General features: G+C 51.2%; 1 protein-coding gene across 1 annotated transcript in view; it reads right to left on the bottom strand.

The window, feature by feature from the left end:
• The window catches only part of LOC115091768 (protein sel-1 homolog 3-like), a gene marked incomplete in the record, with an annotated part of 137,261 nt that overhangs the window by 91,791 nt on the left and 23,643 nt on the right, over window positions 1-21,827 (bottom strand). Inside the window, 2 exon segments of the mRNA XM_029601966.1 lie at window positions 7,804-7,930; window positions 16,352-16,877. Coding sequence (XP_029457826.1) covers window positions 7,804-7,930; window positions 16,352-16,877 — 653 coding nt within the window.

The raw sequence follows: 21,827 nt of genomic DNA, 5'->3' as shown, positions 1-21,827 counted from the left end.
ACCCTGGTATTCAGAATTACTGCAAATTACCCCTGCCAATGGAGCCTCTCAGTCAATGCAAATTACCTGTCAAGAGATCCAACCACCAAGAGCAAGATACTCTGGTCCCTCCAAATTAATGCAAATTACCCCTGCCAATGGAACATCCCAATTAATGCAAATTATTAAATATGAATCACTTCATATTTGCTGACGACATCCAAATACTTATCCCAATACACAACTCTCTAGAAGACACCTACAAGAAAACAGCCAACTACCTCCCAAAAATAAAACAATTGTTAAAAACATGAGTCTCATCCTAAACATTGATAAGACCGAAATAATCATGATGGACAGAAAAAACAATCCTACGCTCATGCCACCGCTCAAAATTCTGAATCATAACACAGCAATCTCGCCTGTCACCCACACACGCAACCTTGGAGCCATAATTGACAAGGAACTATCCCACAAGAACCACATATCCGCAAAAATCAAAGACGGATATCACAAACTCCTAACACTACGACACTTAAAACCATTCCTGTCACACAATGACTTCAGAACAGTACTCCAACTACCGTATTTTTCGGACTATAAGGCGCACCTAAAAACCTACGATTTTCTCAGAAATCGGAAGTGCGCCTTATAATCCGGTGCGCCTTATACATGAATTCTGCTGCCACTCCTTTCATATTGTCTTTTTTTCTGTTTCTTTTCTCTCCGTCTTCTTCCCTCAAACACACAGTCAGGTTCTCATTCTCACATGCATTTCTCTCTCTCACACACACACACTGGCTCTCACTGTCACATACACGCAGTCTCAAGCACAGGCTCTCACTCACCTCTAGGCCTCCTCTTTGCAGGTCGCCGCAGGATGGGCTCTGCAGTGGCCCTGCTACCGGGCCTCTTCTTCTTCTTCTCGGTCCGTAAACGCAAGCGCTGCTCCACTTCTGCACGCGCTGATGCTTCCCCTCCTTCCTGCCCACGCGGCTCCGGTAAAGTTTACTTCCGGTGACGCACAGGCAGGAAGGAGGAGGAGCATCAGCGCGTGCAGAAGTGGAGCGTTTAAACGCGATCTTTTTCTTGCTACTGCCGACCGCGTATGCTCTCTTTACTCTTTTAAAGGGTTTACCCGGATTCCTCCTGACCCGAGCGCAACCGATAACGGTAAAAAAAAAGGCTCTGAGCCGTGCAGGCAGAGACTTAGACCCGGCTCTTTTTTAAAGGGTTTACCCGGATTCCTCCTGACCCGAGCGCAACCGATTAAAAGAAAAGGCTCTGAGCCGTGCAGTATCTGTGCTCCAGCATTAATGTGCGTGCATTCAATAAATGTTTATACCCACTACTCCAAAATGCCTCCTGTTAAGAGACATGCTTATGATGCAGATTTTAAGCTTAAAGCTATAAGTCATGCAGTAGAGCATGGAAATAGAGCAGCTGCGAGAGAATTCAACATTAATGAATCTATGGTGCGTAAGTGGAGGAAACAAGAAGATGCCCTATGCCAAGTAAAGAAGACCAAACTGAGTTTCCGAGGACACAAAGCAAGATGGCCACAGTTGGAGGACAAAATAGATCAGTGGGTTATCGAACAGAGAACCGCAGGTAGAAGCGTCTCCACTGTCTCTATTCGACTCAAAGCCACAGCGTTAGCACGCGACATGGAGATCAAGGACTTTCGAGGAGGTCCTTCATGGTGCTTTCGTTTTATGCAAAGGTGTAATCTCTCCATCCGCACCAGAACTACTGTCTGCCAGCAACTGCCAAAGGATTATGAAGAGAAGCTGGCCATTTTCCGCACCTACTGCGTAACCAAGATAAAAGAAAAGAATATCCAGCCAGAACACATCACTAACATGGATGAGGTCCCCCTCACTTTCGATATCCCCGTACAACGTACTGTTGAGAAAACAGGGACCAGTACGGTATCTATACGTACCACAGGAAACAAGAAGTCATCTTTCACTGTAGTTCTCGCCTGTCAGGCTAATGGCCAGAAACTACCACCCATGGTCATTTTCAAGAGGAAGACTTTGCCAAAGGAAAAGTTTCCTGCTGGTGTCACCATCAAGGCTAACCCAAAGGGCTGGATGGACGAGGAGAAGATGATTGAGTGGCTGAGGGAGGTCTACGTCAAGAGACCGGACGGATTTTTTCACAAATCCCCATCCCTATTGGTCTGTGACTCCATGCGTGCCCATGTGACCGATACTGTCAAAGCCCAAGTGAAGAAAACTAATTCAGAGCTTGCCGTAATTCCGGGTGGATTAACCAAAGAGCTCCAGCCGCTAGATATCGGCATCAACAGGTCATTTAAAGTTAAATTGAGAGCAGCGTGGGAGCGTTGGATGACAGAAGGTGACCACACATTCACCAACACAGGGAGGCAACGCCGGGCGAGTTATGCCACTATGTGCCAGTGGATCGTGGATGCCTGGAAGAAGGTATCAGTCTCCAGTGTCATCCGAGCTTTCATTAAGGCTGGAATCATCACTGAAGAGCTAAGCAGCAGCAACGAGACCGACTCGGATAATGATGAGGGGGACCCGAGCATGCTTGATATAGAAATCGCCCAACTGTTTAACTCAGACACTGAAGATGAAGGATTTGATGGATTTGTGGTGGAGGAATGAATAGTTGTGTTTTTTGTTTTGTTTTTTTTAACTGAAAGAAACTAGAGGAGAAGGCTGCTGCAGCTATCATGTGTGCTGGGGGGGGGGGGGGAATGAGAGAACCAGCCAGCCTGAAGAGAATGTATGTGTGATTGAGAGTGTGCATGTGTAACTGTGAGTGAGAACCTGTGTGTAAGTGAGAGCATTTGATTGAGATCATCTATGTAAAGTGTGTGAGAGAGAGAAATTGGTCAGAGAGGTGATGTGTGTATATAAGAGAGACAATGGAACTGACTGGTCAGGGAGATGACTGGAGTGTGTGTGTGTGTGTGTGTGAGAGAGAAAGTGATTATGGGAATGAGAAGCCTGTGCACGTGGAGACAGCTAGCATAGGAGAGAGAAACATGGGTGTGTATGAGATACAGCATGGGAGTGAGAAGCCTGTGTGTGTGTGTGTGTGCATGCATGAGAGAGAGACTGATCGGAAAGGAAAGATGTGATGTAATGCCTGAGGGACGAGTTATGCCACTATGTGCCAGTGGATCGTGGATGCCTGGAAGAAGGTATCAGTCTCCAGTGTCATCCGAGCTTTCATGAAGGCTGGAATCATCACTGAAGAGCTAAGACCGACTCGTTACAACTGTTCAGTTATTGTGAAAGTTGAATAAAGTTGACTAAAGTCTGCCCTATGGTCTGAGCTTTGTTTCATTTAATGCGCTGCGCCTTATAATCCAGTGCACCTTATAATCCGGTGCGCCTTATATATGAACCTGGACGCCTTAGCAGGCGCTCATTGATAATGCGCCTTATAATCCGGTGCGCCTTATAGTCCGAAAAATACGGTACTCATTTTCTCCAATCTGGATTACTGCAACTCTCTACTATTCAACGTACCTCTCACCACTATCCGACCTCTACAAATCCTACAAAATACAGCCGCCAGAATTCTCACAGGAACAAGAAAATTCGATCCTATTACTCCAACCCTCATCTCATTACACTGGCTGCCAATAAAATACAGGATTGACTACAAAATACTATCCATAATTCACAAAATAATATATGAAAAACAAACAAACTGGCTCAGGGCATTCATAAAACTACACTCACCAAATAGAAATCTACGATCAGCGAACAAAGGCCTACTAAAAATCCCACCAAGCCATCACAAACTTACCACAACTCGAAAGAGAGCTATTTCCCTAGGAAGCCCTAAACTTTGGAATTCCCTCCCAACAGAACTAGGAACACAACAGAATCTAAAAAAATTCAAAAAAGAGCTAAAACCTGGATGTTTACAAAAGCCTACCAATTCTCCTAATGTCACCAGGCTAAAGACATTACCTGAAGAGCCCAGACTATACCGAATGACTCGTAGAAAGAATATATACTCTTTTTTCTAAAAAGCCATGTTAACAAATGTTAAGACTGTAGTAATGTAGAAATATACGACTGTAGAAATCGATCCTTTGTAAACCGTTGTAATGGCAAAACCGAAAGACTGCTGTGTTCTCCTGCATTCTAGGAGTCGCCTGAAGAGGGAGCTACATCAAGATCCCACAAACCTCAAAGCCCCGAAAGAGATCCTCACAAGGTATGAAAGGACATGGGGGTCAGTGCAAAATAAGCAGGCAAAGTTCAGTAGGAAATCAAACAAGCCAGCAAACCAAAACCAAAACTGCACAATCTCTCAAGATCCTTCTGCAGAAACCAAACTACTCTTGCTCAAGGAGGAACATTTGTAGCCAAAAATTTCAGAAAGCAGGCTACGTTCAAGGCAGGGAGTCCAAGAAATGTTACCTTTAGCACAATAGCTGAGCAAACAAGTGGCACCCACTCTACATAAGTCTGGGAGTAAAGCCAAAATATTGCGTCTTTTCACCCAAGTTAGATAAAACATGTCAGAGAAAAGCCTCCAAGCCATGAAAGGTTTAGTTAAGTCCCCCAGGCTCTAGAGCACATACAACCAGAGGAGTTTCTTTTCGAGAAACAAACTCCAACGACCCTGCCAATTCCTGGTTCATGAAAGCAATTTCTCTGCAGCCCCAGCAGTGGATGACGCAAGATAAAAGTCTTCGGATATCGGTGCTAGCCCGTCTCGAAGGATCTGCACACATTCCGCCAAGCAGATTGAACTTTAGGGACGTTCTTACATGGAAAGCATTTTGTCTTACCTTCCCTCTTTCAGTGGTGGTCAAACCAGGCTTAGCCAGCACAGCAATTCCCCAATTTGCGGTTCCAGTTTGTCAACTATTTGAGTAAATCTGGGATTCCAGGGTCTTCAGTGCCCCTTATATGAGCAAAGTCTTGCAAACTAAAGCGTCTCTAAGGTTATTTTAGAAGTCAAAACACCGACCTCCCAGGCCACTGCGCGATTCCAGGCACCTCTGGGGCTGGTTGTTACCCAGAACCTAACCTTAGAGAGGGCTCCAGAGCGTGGGCTCCAGTAACAGCAGTAACCAGATCCACGCTTCTCCCACAGATGCCACCGGGTTGCGAGAAACAGCGGTAATACAGGGGCCCTTCATGGGAGGGGAGGAGAAGAGGCGTCCCAATGGCTGTAGAAACTGTGGCAGGCACAGGATGCGTGGGAGTCAGCTCGCCCTGATCCTCAGTGCTCCCCTCAGCCACACAGACCCAGCAGGCCTACCAGGGCCCGCTGCTCATTTATGGTTCACTGTCCATCACCCCCAAGGACGCAATTGGGCAGACAAACATGACCCTAAGTTCCAGAATGGCATCCGGGACTTAGGGACATGTCAGACTGCTGACAAAAGAGAAGTAAAAGATAGAGAAACACCAAACAGGCCACAGAAGCTGCCAGTGATTACCTACCTGCAGCTGGAACCAAACATTCAATGCAAAATATCACTACCAACAGAATCTCCCAGCCAGTGCAAAAGACCCCTTCCACTGGAACCTTCCAACCAATGCAAAGCACCTTCTTGGCCAATTAAACTACCACTGAATGCAATCTCCCGACTACTGCAAAATACCCCTGCCAATGCAACCTCCCAATCAATGCAAAATACCCCTGCCAATGCAACCTCCCAATCAATGCAAAATATCCCTGCCAATGCAACTTCCCAATCAATGCAAAATACTCCTGTTAATGATGTCTCCAAAGCAATGCTAATACCCCTGCCAAGGATACCTCCCAACTAATGCAAAATACCCCTGCCAATGCAACCTCCCAATCAATGCAAAATATATATTGTATATATTGTATATTTGTATATAATTAACTTCTTCTATCTCTCTTTAATTCCTCCACCCCAGTTCAATAGCCCTTGTTAATTGTAACTGCATCTCTTCATCACGTTTATTTATGTTCGTTGTTGTATTCATCGCACCCCTGTTTTCTATGTAAACCGACATGATGTGAATTTTTCATGAATGCCGGTATAAAAAAACCTTAAATAAATAAATAAAATACCCCTGCCAATGCAAGCTCCCAATCAATGCAAAATACCTCTGTTAATGATGCCTCCAAAGCAATGCTAATACCCCTGCCAAGAATACCTCCCAACCAATGCAAAATATCCCTGCCAAGGATGCCTCCCAACCAATGCAAAATACCCCTGCCAGGGATACCTCCCAACCAATGCAAAATACTCCTGCCAAGGATGCCTCCCAACCAATGCAAAATTCCTCTGTTAATGATGCCTACAAAGCAATGCTAATACCCCTGCCAAGGATACCTCCCAACCAATGCAAAATATCCCTGCCAAGGTTGCCTCTCAACCAATGCAAAATACTCCTGCCAGGGATACCTCCCAACCAATGCAAAATACCTCTGTTAATGATGCCTCCAAAGCAATGCTAATACCCCTGCCAAGGATACCTCCCAACCAATGCAAAATACCCCTGCCAAGGATGCCTCCCAACCAATGCAAAATACTCCTGCCAGGGATACCTCCCAACCAATGAGAAATACCCCTGCCAGGGATACCTCCCAACTAATGACAAATACTCCTGCCAGGGATACCTCCCAACCAATGCAAAATACCCCTGCCAGGGATACCTCCCAACCAATGAAAAATACTCCTGCCAATGATGCTTCCCAACCAATGAAAAATACCCCTCCCAAAGATACCTCCCAACCTATGAAAAATACCCCTGCCAATGATGATTCCCAACCAGTGAAAAATACCCCTCCCAAGGATACCCCCCAACCAATGAAAAATACCCCTACCAGGGATACCTCCCAACCAATGAAAAATACTCCTGCCAATGATGCTTCCCAACCAGTGAAAAATACCCCTGCCAAGGATACCTCCCAACCAATGCAAAACACCCCTTCCAATGATACCTCCCAAGCAATGCAAAATACTCCTGCCACTGGAACCTTCCAACCAATGTAAAATACCCCTACCAGCGATACCTCCCAACCAATGCTAAATACCCCTGCCAATTATACCTCCAAACCAATATAAAATACTCCTGTTGCCAGAACCTCCCTATCATTGCAAAATACCCTTGCAAACATGTGACAAAAAGGTACACCTTTGGAAGTCTGCAGCCAGATTCAGTATTTGAGCCTGGAATCTAGGTCCTTAAGTCGTCTTTGGCACAAGAATCCAGAAAGGGCTTAGAGTCACGTCAGGATCATCGGTGGAGAGTGAGCAAACAGGATCAAGACAGGAAATCCTTAGGTAGTCACTGGAAGGACCACAGATTGGCATAGCAACATTTGTTTTAATAAGGGTTTTAACTGCCTCTAGGGAAGGAGCTAGGCCTTACACGAGTCTCCAGGTTGAAAGCACCCAAGTCCAGTCTCCAGCATGCATTACTTTAATGGCTGCAGTGCTTTTGCTGACTTGCTGTATTCAGTGCAAGAACCTGAGCTATAGTTTGAGGCGTGGGAACATTATATACCGTTTATTATTTTTGTTAAATCTGCTTCCACTGACCCTGAACCACTGAAGCTAGGCACCCAGGAAAAACGTCTCCTCTGTTTATTAATTAAATCTACTGACTCACTGGGACACGGTATTCTGGGAATCAGAGACGTCCCAGAGGCGTCACTGTCTTCGGCAAGCCGGGTGTGGCTGCGGCTGCTTTCTCAGAGACAACTGTGTCAAGCTGGGCGAGGCCTTGCGTCACCCGTGTCACCAGTGCCATGGCTCGTCCCCAGCTAAGGAGGTGAACGCTGACTGTACCCTAAAGGCAGACAGAGAGATGGAGAGTCAGGGGGCAGCCTTACCGGGGTGCGGTGCTGGCTCTCTGCCTCGTGCTCTCCAGAACAGGGTCACCGTAAGGGCTGAGCTTCTTCGTTATTCCAAAATTCTCTCCAGTGGAGGCGTAGACAAAAGTCAGGAGATGGCCGATCTCTGCAAAGGCAAGGAGAAGAGTAAGCTGAGGAGGGCCTGCGAGAAGCAGCCGCCATGCAGGGAGCGGCCCAGCTGGGAGAAGGAAGAGCGGCCGGCTCCGTCCACCCAAATATTAGTATAGAATTGCACAGAAAGACAGGGCTGGAGGGGACCTCAAGAGGTCGTCCATTGCACCCCCTTCTGCCCCCACCCCCCTCACCTCCAGCCACCGTCTACTGAACCTCACCATGCCAGAGGGGCGTCCTCTAATGACAGAGATAGCACCAGCGCCCCCGGGTATCTTGTCCCAGTCCCTGAGTGGCCCTAGCTCCTAGCCGGTAGGGTTTCTATCAGCTTAGGGGGAGACAGCGTTCCTGCCTGTGGGCCGTGATCTCCTAATCTGGAAGGAGGTGGGGAGGTTAGTCCTAGAGTTTCTGTGCGCTCTCTGACAGGTCGATACAGAAAAGTGTCCTGTGCGCGCGAATCAGTAAACCAAAATATTTAAATTAGGGCCGGCGGTAAAAAGAGGCGCTAGGGACACTAGTGCGTCACTAGCGCCTCTTTTCGGACAGGAGCAGCGGCTGTCAGCGGGTTTGACAGCCGACGCTCAATTTTGCCGCCGTCGGTTCTCGAGCCCGCTGACAGCTACGGGCTCAGAAACCAGACGCTGGCAAAATTGAGCGTCCGGTTTTCAACACACGAGCTGTGGGCTGATTTTAAACTTTTATTTTTTTTTTAATTTTCACTTTAACTTTTGGGACCTCAGACTTAATATCGCCATGATATTAAGTCTGAGGATGCACAGAAAAGCAGTTTTTACTGCTTTTCTGTGCACTTTCCCGGTGCCCGAAGAAATTAACGCCTACCTTTGGGCAGGCGCTAATTTCTGAAAGTAAAATGTGCGGCTTGGCCGCACATTTTACTTTCTGAATCGCGTGGGAATACCCCTTATTCAGTGGGAATACCCCTTATTCAGTGGGAATACCCCTTATTAAGTAAGGAGACTAATAGCGCCCGCAACATGCAAATGTATGTTGATGGCCCTATTAGGTATTCCCACGTGATTCAGAAAGTAAAATGTGCGGCTAAGCCGCACATTTTACTTTCAGAAATTAGCGCCTGCCCAAAGGTAGGCGTTAATTTCTTCGGGCACCGGGAAAGTGCACAGAAAAGCAGTAAAAACAACTAGCGCGTCAAAAACACGCGTCCAAACGCCGGTTAACAGTGCGCTCCACTGTGTACTGTATCAGCCTGTGAGTTAGGATGCAACCTAGCGCAGCAGAGGAGAGACGCGGCCCTGCCAGGGCTGTGTACTGAAGGCTGGAGGGAAGGAGGACCAGAGGAGGTTTTCGACTGTTTCCGTATTTTTGGGACTGTTCAGACCTGCAGTTTCCGGGAGGCAGAAAACCCCTCTCCAGATTGCAGGGGGAATCTGCCCTTCCTTTCTCAGCCACCTCAGAGGCGTTTGGAGAGACCAACCACAAGGGTCCTGTTTCGATTAAACTTACGATAAATCAACTAAACAGAGCCCAAAATGCAATGTAATCTGAGGACTAAACAATCACAAAACAAGAAACAAGGTCTCCCGGTAGTAAATTTATTATTTAATCATATCCCAGTATATTCCACTACTGCAAAAAGCTTTTTTTTCTATTTTTTCTTTTTTGTAGGACCTTCAAGTGCTCCGAATGTCAAGATCACATCCTCTCTTTACTCATAAGTCCCGTTTTATTGATAATTTATTATTCTTTTCTCTTTCCAAATTCAGTAAAGATGCCCCAGCCTTGGGGACTCACACTTCTCCCTTGTGCATTTTTTTGATCATTTCATTTTGTATCGAAGGTCTGTCACGAAGCGAGAGAGCCTAAGAATGAGAACCTCCCTTATCCTAATGTAAACCTTAGTGCCCTGGCGTGGATCCAGGTTTCCATATCTGCATCAGGAGGGTCTGCTCTTCTTTTGGAGATTCCGTAAGACTGCTTGCCAAATCCATTGAAACAAAATGATTTTTTTTTGCGGTATATCACTTAGCGTTTAACTTCCCTTTAGGACTGGCATTGGGTCCGACTCTTTAAATCCTCAGGAACCGGAAATCACATCAGTTTCAAAAGGCGGGAAAACCCCATACCGATCAACTCATCTCCACGGCAGATCAAACGCAATTTCCAGAACACCATCCAAGCTCTTACTCGTTAAACCAAAGAGCACCAAATTAATCGCCTCATTTAATCCTTTTGGTCGCACGGTGCTCAATTTAAAAATCCCAAAAAACTTCACGGCGATTCAACGACGATTGAACATCACGTACTGGGGGTTCTACAGCTTCCAAAATCGTCCACTTCAAATCCCTAAACTGATGATTTTTATCCACAAAACGGGGTAACCATCGGAGCAGTCAGCTTAGATGTTTTAATGCAGCTTTTATGCTCAACTAGCCGTGTCCTTATCTTTCTTTTTTGTCCGTCCCACATACACAAGATTGCAAAGACATTGTAACGCATAAATTACTGAACTGGAGTTGCAATTGGTAAAATTATTCAAAGAAATAGTCTGTTTTGAACCGGGGTGTTGCCACCTAGCCCCAATCATAGCTGACCCGCACTATCCCACACGCGCAACACGGATGATCGCCTTTTGGCTGTTGCTCACAAGGTATTTTTTCTTTGGTTCGTAGACAAGCACGGACCAGTTGATCACCAAGATTTTTATTCCTCACAAAGGAAAAGCATGGTAAATCCTTAAAACGTTTGTGAAGAGCCAGAATGGACCAATGTCTTTGTGAAATACCAATCACATCGCCTACTTGACTGCTGTAATGTAGGACGCAAGTTAATCCGCAATCTTCTTTGGTGTTCTCATAACTCAGCAATAAATCTCTGCTAGTGAATAGGGATCTCTTGTATGCCTTTTCTATAACAAAGCTGGGGTACCCCCGAGCCTGAAAACGGGTAAACATTGTAGCCGACTGTCATTTAACCTCTGCCGTGCTGGAACGTATCCGCCTAAGGCGCAGGAACCGAGTTATAGGCAAGATGTCCTTCCATTTCTTTTGGATGGCAACTTGAGTTCTGTAAAAACCGGGAGAGTTTACTACTGGGAGATTTGTTTTTTTTGATTAAACTTACGCCATCTATTGGGAAGGAAACGGGGTTTTTTTTCCTGCCCCCTTCCTTGCCCAGGACAGGAAGCCAAGATCTGCTTCTAGAGCAGATCCCACGGGAATCGAGTCAGGAAGAAGGAAAAAAACAAAGGACACCCGGAGACCCCCGATCAGAGCCCCCGCGCAGGCTGGAGCTCGGCACATGCGACGTGGACCTCAGGTACCGTGGGCACCAGGGACCCCCATGCACAGCTGGGACAGCCCCGGCCACGCTGGGATATGGAGGGAACCAACATCCCCAACCGCACCACACACACTCACTCTGAGGGGCTCTTGCACAGGAGAAGAGCTGTAAACGTCCTGTACTCTAAAGTCTCTGCCAAACCTGCACGTAAACGGACTTTAGTTTCTCTTACATCTTCATTACATTGTGTGAACACCCAGCCTCGGAGTCAAGATTGGTGCCTGCACCCAAGAGCTATGGGGACACACACACATGGGAGAACACCACTGCCTGGGCAAGAAGGTTAAGCCTTCACCCCCGCAGAAAGGATCCACCCCTTGGGGGGCTCAGGAAAAGGGGGGTGAGGGCAGCCCCAATTATAAATTCTTTTTTGGCCCTTCAGGCCCCCTCTCGGAGCCTCCCCGCTGGCAGCAGCCTGGTCTGGGAACAGATTCGCAAATGAGGTAATACGTAGCCGGAGCCCATTGGTTCGTAGGTGGGTGATGTCACCGCTTGGATCCGGTGAGGTCACTTGTGACCCTTTCTGACCTGACTGCGCCAGGGCTGCAGAGAGAGGGCAGGGGGGTGCAAATTGCCCAGGACAGGCGGCCCCTCCCCCCCCCCACGGCAAGGCTGGAGCCACGGACCCCTGTTTCTTAGGGAAGTCAGGATCGCTGGCTCACGCTTGCGATGGGGGCCACGTGGAGACCGGGTCGGTCTGCGCAGGGCGAGCAGAGAGAAGAGGGGGAAGGGGGAAAGAGAGAAGAAGGGAAAGGGGGAAAGAGAGATTTAGGGACCGAGATCCAGAAGCAGCATCCACCCCTCCCCCACACCACCCAGGCACGCGCCATCGTCCCTCGCAGCGCCCTCCCCGTGTCCCTCGCAGCGCCTTCCCCGTGCCCCTCGCAGCGCCCTCCCCGTGTCCCTCGCAGCGCCCGCCCCGTGCCCCTCGCAGCGCCCTCCCTGTGCCCCTCGCAGCGCCTTCCCCGTGCCCCTCGCAGCGCCCTCCCCGTGTCCCTCGCAGCGCCTTCCCCGTGTCCCTCGCAGCGCCCTCCCCGTGTCCCTCGCAGCGCCTTCCCCGTGTCCCTCGCAGCGCCCTCTCCGTGCCCCTCGCAGCGCCCTCCCCGTGTCCCACGTTGCCCAGGCCAGGCCTGCTGGCCACATCCTCCTCGGCCTGCACGCAGGTGGCTTTGATTTGGCCCCGATCCCGGGAAAAAAAAAAAAAAAAAAAAGCAGCTTTGGAGGTAAAAGTTTTGCACCGCGAGCTCTTCCTGGCCTGCGACGGCCGCCTCCTGGATCTGGCCACCTCCTGGATCTGGCCACCTCCTGGATCTGGCCACCTCCTGGATCCGGCCGCCTCCTGGATCCGGCCGCCTCCTGGATCCGGCAGCCTCCTGGATCCGGCCGCCTCCTGGATCCGGCAGCCTCCTGGATCCGGCAGCCTCCTGGATCTGGCAGCCTCCTAGATCTGGCACCCTCCTGGATCCGGCAGCCTCCTGGATCTGGCCGCCTCCTGGATCTGGCCGCCTCCTGGATCAGTTGCTGCCGTGCAAGCTCGTTCCTCTGCTCACCTCCTGACATTGCGCTGCATCCAGCAGCTTCCACCATCCGGGCCCAGCTTTGCCTTTCTGTTTGCCTGGGAGCCTGCAAAGCCGCTCCACAGCCAAAGCTCTTCAGCCAGGGTTCACGGCAGCTGGAGACGTCCCTGTGGCTTTAGCCTGCCTAACCTTTGTCCTCCCAGCCCGCAGCGGCTCCTAGGGGGGCCGTGTGTAGATCAGAGGAGGGGACATGACAGGCCTGGATTGCCCTTTCACCTCTCCGCACACACGTTTCCAGCCAAAAACTCCCCCCACTGAGAAAACAGGGGCAAGGGACCGTGGCAAGCTTCAACGTGAAAGCACAATCAAGGCAAAACCCACAGCTAAAAAGTGCTGGCCCCACAATTATCAGTGCACAAGTACCTTCCATCCTGCTGCAGCACCCCAGACCTCCTCCCTTCCCCTTCATCCCTGGGGATCCTGTGGATTATCCCACGTGTAGCCCAGTCACGTACAGGTGGCCCCCTCCCCCCGGCTAATAACAGCAGATGCCCACTGTACCCTTAAGCTTTGTGTTACGCCCGTCGGCCGCAGACGGCTGCGACCTCTCATGCTCACCTCTTGCCTTGCTGCATCGTTAATCCTTGGAAGAATGGCGGCCTCCGCCAACGAACGCTGACCTCCCTGGCATCCCCGGGACGGCGTGGCCGCCGCCGACCGCCATCTTGATCCAGGGGTTACCTGCGCGCGCGCACACGGGCCACCTTTTGTACACATCATGGCGGGAACCTCAGGGGCGTCCCCTCCGCATGACGTCACCGCCTTGCTGTATTTAAGCTGCCTGGCCCTACGCTTCGACGAGTTAGCAAGGAGCTCCCTCGTTGCTGAATCCGTTCTATCCTTGGACTTCCGATTCCAGTTTGCTGCTTGGCGAGAGACGCCTTGGGTACCCGCTCCTCGCAAGGCCTTTCCACGTTCCTGGCTATCCGTTCCTCGCAGGGCCCTTCCGCGTTCCTGGCTATCCGCTCCTCGCAGGGCCTTCCCCGTTCCTGGCTATCCGCTCCTCGCAGGGCCTTCCCCGTTCCTGGCTATCTGCTCCTCGCAGGGCCTTCCCCGTTCCTGGCTATCCGCTCCTCGCAGGGCCTTTCCACGTTCCTGGCTATCCGCTCCTCGCAGGGCCCTTCCGCGTTCCTGGCTATCCGCTCCTCGCAGGGCCTTCCCCGTTCCTGGCTATCCGCTCCTCGCAGGGCCTTCCCCGTTCCTGGCTATCTGCTCCTCGCAGGGCCTTCCCCGTTCCTGGCTATCCGCTCCTCGCAGGGCCTTTCCCCGTTCCTGGCTATCCGCTCCTCGCAGGGCCCTTCCGCGTTCCTGGCTATCCGCTCCTCGCAGGGCCTTCCCCGTTCCTGGCTATCCGCTCCTCGCAGGGCCCTTCCGCGTTCCTGGCTATCTGCTCCTCGCAGGGCCTTTCCACGTTCCTGGCTATCCGCTCCTCGCAGGGCCTTCCTGCCTTGGACTGCTACCTGTCCCGCCTCCCGGGATCTCTCCTGGAACTACCTCTTGTGAGTATTCGACTATGGATTTCAACGACATCTGACTATTGGAGAATTCCCTGCGGTGTACGCCGCGCCTCGTGCCACTACCGCATTCTCTCCAGCAGGAGTCGCTCCAGTAAACCCTGCGCTGCGGGTTATCGCCCCGCAATCTCTACGAGATCCCATTCCAGGTTCCTGCACCTCAGGCTACCCTCTCAACATCTCCACAGAACAGTGATCCACGGCGAACCCCGCTCCTGCGGGCCACTCCCGGATCTTCACATCTCAGAACTGCACTTTACACCTCCCGCTCCGCGGGCTCTGCCTTCTCTTCCTTACAGCTGAGTCCCAGACTACTGAGGCCGCGCCCACCGACGGTGAGGCTCACAGGGCCCCTCCCTGTGGGCGGAGTCACCTCTCACCTCCGCCCAGGGGTTCACACTTTTACAACATAACATTTTGAGACCCCCCCCCTAGAGTTGTTCTCTGGAGATCTACGCGTAGCCCCTCTTCTACTGGCTGGCAGGGCTGTGGGGCTCGCTGGGGGCCACATCTCAACACCCATGCTCCCAGGTTCGGGATCTTCTGACCCTGCCACACAGTCTGCTGCTGCTCCAAAAAGAAACGTTTATCATTTGGCACAGGCAGATTATCGTGCAACGCACACCCTTGGATCTGGAGCCATCCCTACAGAAATTAAAGTGGAGAAATCCCCAAATTAAGTCACAGACAGAGTCACTCGTAAAATGCAAAGGAATTCCCCTTGTCCTCTAGACTCCCTGACTGCTGACTCTTCTGGCCTCCCGTCTTGCACTGGCACGGGGCGAGCTTCTGCAGCCCCCTCTCCCGCGGCACCGCTGACGCCACCTCTCAGTATTCGGGGCCACCGTTCACCGAAACCCAAGGACTCTGAACTGACTTCCCCGTTTCACCCTCCCTGCCTCTCCTGCTTCCCTCAGTTTCAGGGTCCTCCTTCTGTAAGCCCAGGAGCCTCACCCTGGGGGTCCTACGGAGGGAATCTGCCAAACTCCCCATTCCCAGCGGGGTTAAGCTCCCTGACATCACCCTCAGGGCCCGGGAATGAGTTAGGGGACAGCGCAGGAGCGGGCACAGCCTCTATGTCCTAGGCCCGATAGCGCCGTCTCTGCCGGGCAGCCGGGCTCCCCAGGTCTTCAGGAAGAGGAAGAGGGGCTCAGCACCTCCCAGAAATGAGCTAAGTGTCTCTGATTAGCAGGGGTTTGGCAGGAAGGAAGTTTGGAAGGAAGGATTTCGTCCTGCTAGGGCTGTATTTCGCTCACCGTGAAGCCTGTGGCTACGGATTTGGGGGGGGGGGGGGGGTTCCTTCTTGTAAATAAAATGGCATCCTGGAACCAGCACCCAGTGCTTTTGGACTGAACTTATTTTAGCCACGTTCAGGTTTGAATGAGGTGAAGAAGAGGGGGAATGTAATCCTGGTCCTAGAGAACCAGCACAGAAAGGTCATTCCCCAGCCACAAAGGAGCGGGAAACCACCTCGGGCCTGGTCCACTACTAGACCTGCTCGGCTGCTTCTTACAGAGGCCCGGTAACCAGGGAGGGGGTTTGGAAACCTATCTACCACCCCTGGGGTTGCAGAAGCTTTCTGGAACTTGCCTACCCTATCTGTCCCGCCAACCCCGCCGGGAGGCTGCTCCACACATCCACACCGCCCTTCCTTTCATTAAAGGTTTTCTCAGGTTACCCCTCAGCCCAGCTCCTCCCAGTTTCACATTATACCCCTTGCTCCGTCCCTGGGGCATGTAAATGAGAAACCAGCTCCACCCATCTGCTGGATTTACATAACGTGGGCTGAGGGGATACTCCCTTTCACGGACCTGAGATGTAGGACAAATCAGCTTGCACTGGGGTTACAGCAAGGCTCGGGTCTTCTACCCCCGAGGGTCACAATCTTACCACCCGATTCCCTTGGCAGCAGCTGCAACTTTCTTCCACTTTTCACGGTGTCGATGCCCATGGACCACAGTCCGATTCCCACCATCCCAGGCACCCTCTGCCCTATCCCCCTCTCACCTTGCTCAGCCGGGCACGCGGGCAGCCTGTCCTTCCTCAGTCTCCAAACGAGCTGCTGATCCCAGCGCAGGCTGCGCCGGTGGTCTTTGCTGGGTCTGCTGTAAGGCGGTACCGGCTGGATATGGTGGAAGGCCCTAGCAGCCCCGCCTGCATAGGAGGCATCTTCCGGCAGAGCCAAGGAGCCGTCTGTGATCCAGGCTCTCAGTATCACACTGAAGACGAGTATGGAGCGCTTAATGAAGGGATCCTCCCGGAAAACCATCCGGTCCGGCAGCTCCAGCCGCACCTGCCTGATCTTCTCACTCGTGCCAGGAGTGCAGGCCCAACGCTTCTTGAACACGGGGACCGCGCTCTTCAGGAGTGATGAGGCCAAAATGTCTACGTGCACCACCTGGTTCCCCTCGCAGTGATAGAGGACCTGGAGGAGGTGTCCAGGCACCAGCCGCTCCGGGGGATTCAGGAACTGCACCGATGCACTCTTGGGCAGCGGGGGTGCCTCAGACTCCACGGCCTGCGACGCCACAAGCTAAGGGAGGAGAGACCCATGTCAGTGACACTAGAAAGGCCACAGGGTTTACAAGGAGCGGGCAAAAGGATCCTGGAGGGAAACTGGAGAAGAGGGAGTTGTGCTGGACAGACAGGGGGAGCAGAGGCACCAAAGGCAGTGAGGAAAGGATAGATGGGGTAGCAGCCTGGCCCCGACCATGAGAAGCAGGGCCCGGAGCCACCGCAGACCCTCACTGGCCTTCCCCATCCTTATTGTGGCTGTGGAAGTAATGGGGGCAGGGGGGAGTGCAGTTAGCCAGCTTCGAGAGTGCAGTGAGTGAGGGCACGCAGAATTGGAGAGAGGAGTTGTGCCAAAAGGTGTGGTGCTATCCTACACAGGAAATCAGGTCTACGGAAGACACCAGGAGCCACGTAGCTAAGAGTAATGAGACTCCAGAGCTACCCTGTGTGTTACGGTACGATGTTTATCCATTAAGAATCTTTTCAAATGTATGCACCTTGGAACATATCTACTGTGTAGTCAGCCAGATCCTATCGGAATACCACATTGTTTATTGTAACTTCTTGTTCTTTAACCCCCCGTTACTTAATCTAAGTTTATCCTCCTGTTCGATGTAATTGCACTCTGTCGTGCTTGTTTAATGTTACAATGTAAACCGAATTGATAGGTAGCATTTGCTACATGAATTTCGGTATATAAAAATGTTAAATTAAATAATAAATAAATTAAGAATGGGAAACTACATTTTTCCAAATTTTGGGCCCTCTAGACCCTGATGTATAGGATGCTCGGACAGCAGCAGGTCATGAGGTCCAGGCAGAGCCAGTTCTGGCATTGCTCCTATTGGATCAATGTAGTTCCAAAACTAACCGTGCAAGTCCGGCCTACTGCTTATACCATGGAGCGATGATCACCCTCATTAGGAGTAGGTTGATGGTTAAAACTATAAATGTAAGGGACTAGGGGTGAGAAATACGAGGAGATAAAGTGATGGTTATTACTCTGGGTGTAAGGGACATGGGGTGAGGAGTGATAGGAGGGGCAGGGTGATGGTTATTACTCTGGGTGTAAGGGACATGGGGTGAGGAGTGATAGGAGGGGCAGGGTGATGGTTATTACTCTGGGAGTAGGAGACATGGGGTGAGGAGTGATAGGAAGGGCAGGGTGATGGTTATTACTCTGGGATTAGGGGTCATGGGGTGAGGAGTGATAGGAGGGGCAGGGTGATGGTTATTACTCTGGGAGTAGGGGACATGGGGTGAGGAGTGATAGGAGGGGCAGGGTGATGGTTATTACTCTGGGAGTAGGAGACATGGGGTGAGGAGTGATAGGAAGGGCAGGGTGATGGTTATTACTCTGGGAGTAGGAGACATGGGGTGAGGAGTGATAGGAGGGGCAGGGTGATGGTTATTACTCTGGGTGTAGGGGACATGGGGTGGTGATAGGAGGGGCAGGATGATGGTTGTTCCTCTGGGTGTAGAGGACGTGGGGTAAGAGTGATAGGAGGGGCAGGGTGATGGTTATTACTCTGGGTGTAAGGGACATGGGGTGAGGAGTGATAGGAGGGGCAGGGTGATGGTTATTACTCTGGGAATAGGAGACATGGGGTGAGGAGTGATAGGAAGGGCAGGGTGATGGTTATTACTCTGGGAGTAGGAGACATGGGGTGAGGAGTGATAGGAGGGGCAGGGTGATGGTTATTACTCTGGGAGTAGGGGACATGGGGTGAGGAGTGATAGGAGGGGCAGGGTGATGGTTATTACTCTGGGTGTAAGGGACATGGGGTGAGGAGTGATAGGAGGGGCAGGGTGATGGTTATTACTCTGGGAGTAGGGACATGGGGTGAGGAGTGATAGGAGGGGCAGGGTGATGGTTATTACTCTGGGTGTAGGACACATGGGGTGAGGAGTGATAGGAAGGGCAGGGTGATGGTTATTACTCTGGGTGTAAGGGACATGGGGTGAGGAGTGATAGGAGGGGCAGGGTGATGGTTATTACTCTGGGTGTAAGGGACATGGAGTGAGGAGTGATAGGAGGGGCAGGGGTGATGGTTATTACTCTGGGAGTAGGGGACATGGGGTGAGGAGTGATAGGAGGGGCAGGGTGATGGTTATTACTCTGGGTGTAGGACACATGGGGTGAGGAGTGATAGGAAGGGCAGGGTGATGGTTATTACTCTGGGTGTAAGGGACATGGGGTGAGGAGTGATAGGAGGGGCAGGGTGATGGTTATTACTCTGGGTGTAGGAGACATGGGGTGAGGAGTGATAGGAGGGGCAGGGTGATGGTTATTACTCTGGGAGTAGGGGACATGGGGTGAGGAGTGATATGAGGGGCAGGGTGATGGTTATTACTCTGGGAGTAGGAGACATGGGGTGAGGAGTGATAGGAGGGGCAGGGTGATGGTTATTACTATGGGTGTAGGGGACATGGGGAGAGAAGTGATAGGAGAGGCATGGTGATGGTTATTACCATGGGTGTAGGGGATGGGGTGAGCAGTGATTGGAGGGGCAGGGTTAAGGTTATTACTCTGAGTATAGGGACATAGGGTGAGAGTAGTAGGAGAGGCAGGGTTATGGTTGTTACTCTGAGTGTAGGGGATGGGGTGAGAGTGATAGGAGGGGGCAGGATGATGGCTATTACTATAGGTGTAGGGGACAGGGGTAAGGAGTGATAGGAGGGGCAGGAAGATGGTTATTACTATGGGTGTAGGGGACAGGGAGAGGAGTGATAGGAGCGGGCAGGGTGATGGTTATTACTCTGAGGGTAAGGGACATGGGGTGAGAGTGATAGGAGGGGCAGGGTGATGGTTATTACTATAGCTGTAGGGGACAGGGTGATGAGTGATAGGAGGGGGCAGGAAGATGGTTATTACTATGGGTGTAGGGGACAGGGGGTGAGGAGTGATAGGAGGGGCAGGGTAATTGTTATTACTATGGGTATAGGGGACAGAGAGTGAGGAGTGATAGGAGGGGGCAGGATGATTGTTATTACTATGGGTGTAGGGGACAGGGGTGAGGAGTGATAAGAGAGGCATGGTTATGGTTGTTACTCTGGGTGTACGGGACATGGGGTGAGAGTGAAACGAGGGGCATGGTTATGGTTGTTACTCTGGGTGTAGGGGACACACGGTGAGAGTTATAACTGGGTGTAAGGGACATGTAGTGAAGAGTGATAGGAAGGGGCAGGGAAATAATTGTAGGGGACGGGGTGATGTGTGATAGGAGGGGGCAGGAAGATGGTTATTACTATGGGTGTAGGGGACAGGGAGTGAGGAGTCATAGGAGGGGCAGGGTAATTGTTATTACTATGGGTGTAGGGGACGGGGTGAGCAGTGATAGGAGGGGGTAAGATGATTGTAATTACTCAGGGTGTAGGGGACAGGGGGTGAGAGTGATAGCAGGAGACATGGTTATGGTTGTTACTCTGGGTGTAGGTGACATGGGGTGAGAGTTATAAGGGACATGTGGTGAAGAGTGATAGGAAGGGGCAGGGAGATAGTTTTACTCTAGTAGTAAGGGACATGGGGTGAGAGTGATAGGAAGGGAAGGTTGATGGTTATTACTCTGGGTGTAGGGGGCGTGGGGTGAGGAGTGATAGGAAGGGCAGGGTTATCGTTATTAATATGGATGTAGGGGACATGGGGTAAGGAGTGATAGGAGGGGCAGGGTTATGGTTATTATTTGTGTGTAGGGGACAGGAGGTGAGAGTGATGGGAGGGCCAGGGTTATGGTTATTACTCTGGGTGTAGGGACATAAGGTGAGAGTGATAGGAGGGGCAGGATAATAGTTATTACTCTGGGTGTAGGGGAGATGGGGTGAGGGTGATAGGAGGGGCAGGGTGATGGTTTTACTCTAGTAGTTAGGTACATGGGGTGACAGTGATAGGAGGGGCAGTTTGATGGTTATTACTCTGGGTGTAGAGGACATGGGGTGAGGAGTGATAGGTGGGGGCAGGGTGATGGTTGTTCCTCTGAGTGTAAGGGGCATGGGGTGAGAGTGATAGGAGGGGCAGGGTTATGGTTATTACTGTGGGTGTAGGGACATGGGGTGAGAGTGATAGGAGGGGCAGGGTTATGGTTATTACTGTGGGTGTAGGACACATGGGGTGAGAGTGATAGGAGGGGCAGGGTGATGGTTATTGCTATGGGTGTAGGGGACAGGTGAGCAATGAAAGGAGGGGGCAGGGTGTTGGTTATTATTATGGGTGTAGGGGACAGTGGATGAGGAGTGATAGGAGGGGCAGGGTGATTGTTATTACTATGGGTGTAGGGGACAGGGTGAGGAGTGATAGGAGGGGGCAGGATGATTGTTATTACTATGGGTGTAGGGGACGGGGTTGAGGAGTGATAAGAGCAGCAGGGTTATGGTTCTTACTCTGGGTGTAGAGGACATGGGGTGAGGAGTGATAGGTGGGGGCAGGGTGATGGTTGTTCCTCTGAGTGTAAAGGGCATGGGGTGAGAGTGATAGGAGGGGCAGGGTTATGGTTATTACTGTGGGTGTAGGGACATGGGGTGAGAGTGATAGGAGGGGCAGGGTTATGGTTATTACTGTGGGTGTAGGGACATGGGGTGAGAGTGATAGGAGGGGCAGGGTGTTGGTTATTATTATGCGTGTAGGGGACAGTGGATGAGGAGTGATAGGAGGGGCAGGGTGATTGTTATTACTATGGGTGTAGGGGACAGGGTGAGGAGTGATAGGAGGGGGCAGGATGATTGTTATTACTATGGGTGTAGGGGACGGGGTTGAGGAGTGATAAGAGCAGCAGGGTTATGGTTCTTACTCTGGGTGTAGGGGACATGGGGTGAGAGTTATAACTGTGTGTAGGGGACATGTGGTGAAGAGTGATAGGAGGGGCAGAGTGATGGTTTTACTCTAGCAGTAAGGGACATGGGGTGAGAGTGATAGGAGGGGTAGGGTTATGGTTATTACTGTGGGTGTAGGGACATGGGGTGAGAGTGACAGAAG

This window comes from Rhinatrema bivittatum, chromosome 5 (genome assembly GCF_901001135.1).
Source record: "Rhinatrema bivittatum chromosome 5, aRhiBiv1.1, whole genome shotgun sequence".
Taxonomy (NCBI): domain Eukaryota; kingdom Metazoa; phylum Chordata; class Amphibia; order Gymnophiona; family Rhinatrematidae; genus Rhinatrema; species Rhinatrema bivittatum.
Note: the sequence above shows the minus strand (reverse complement) of the source record. Positions and strands in the feature narration are given on the sequence as shown.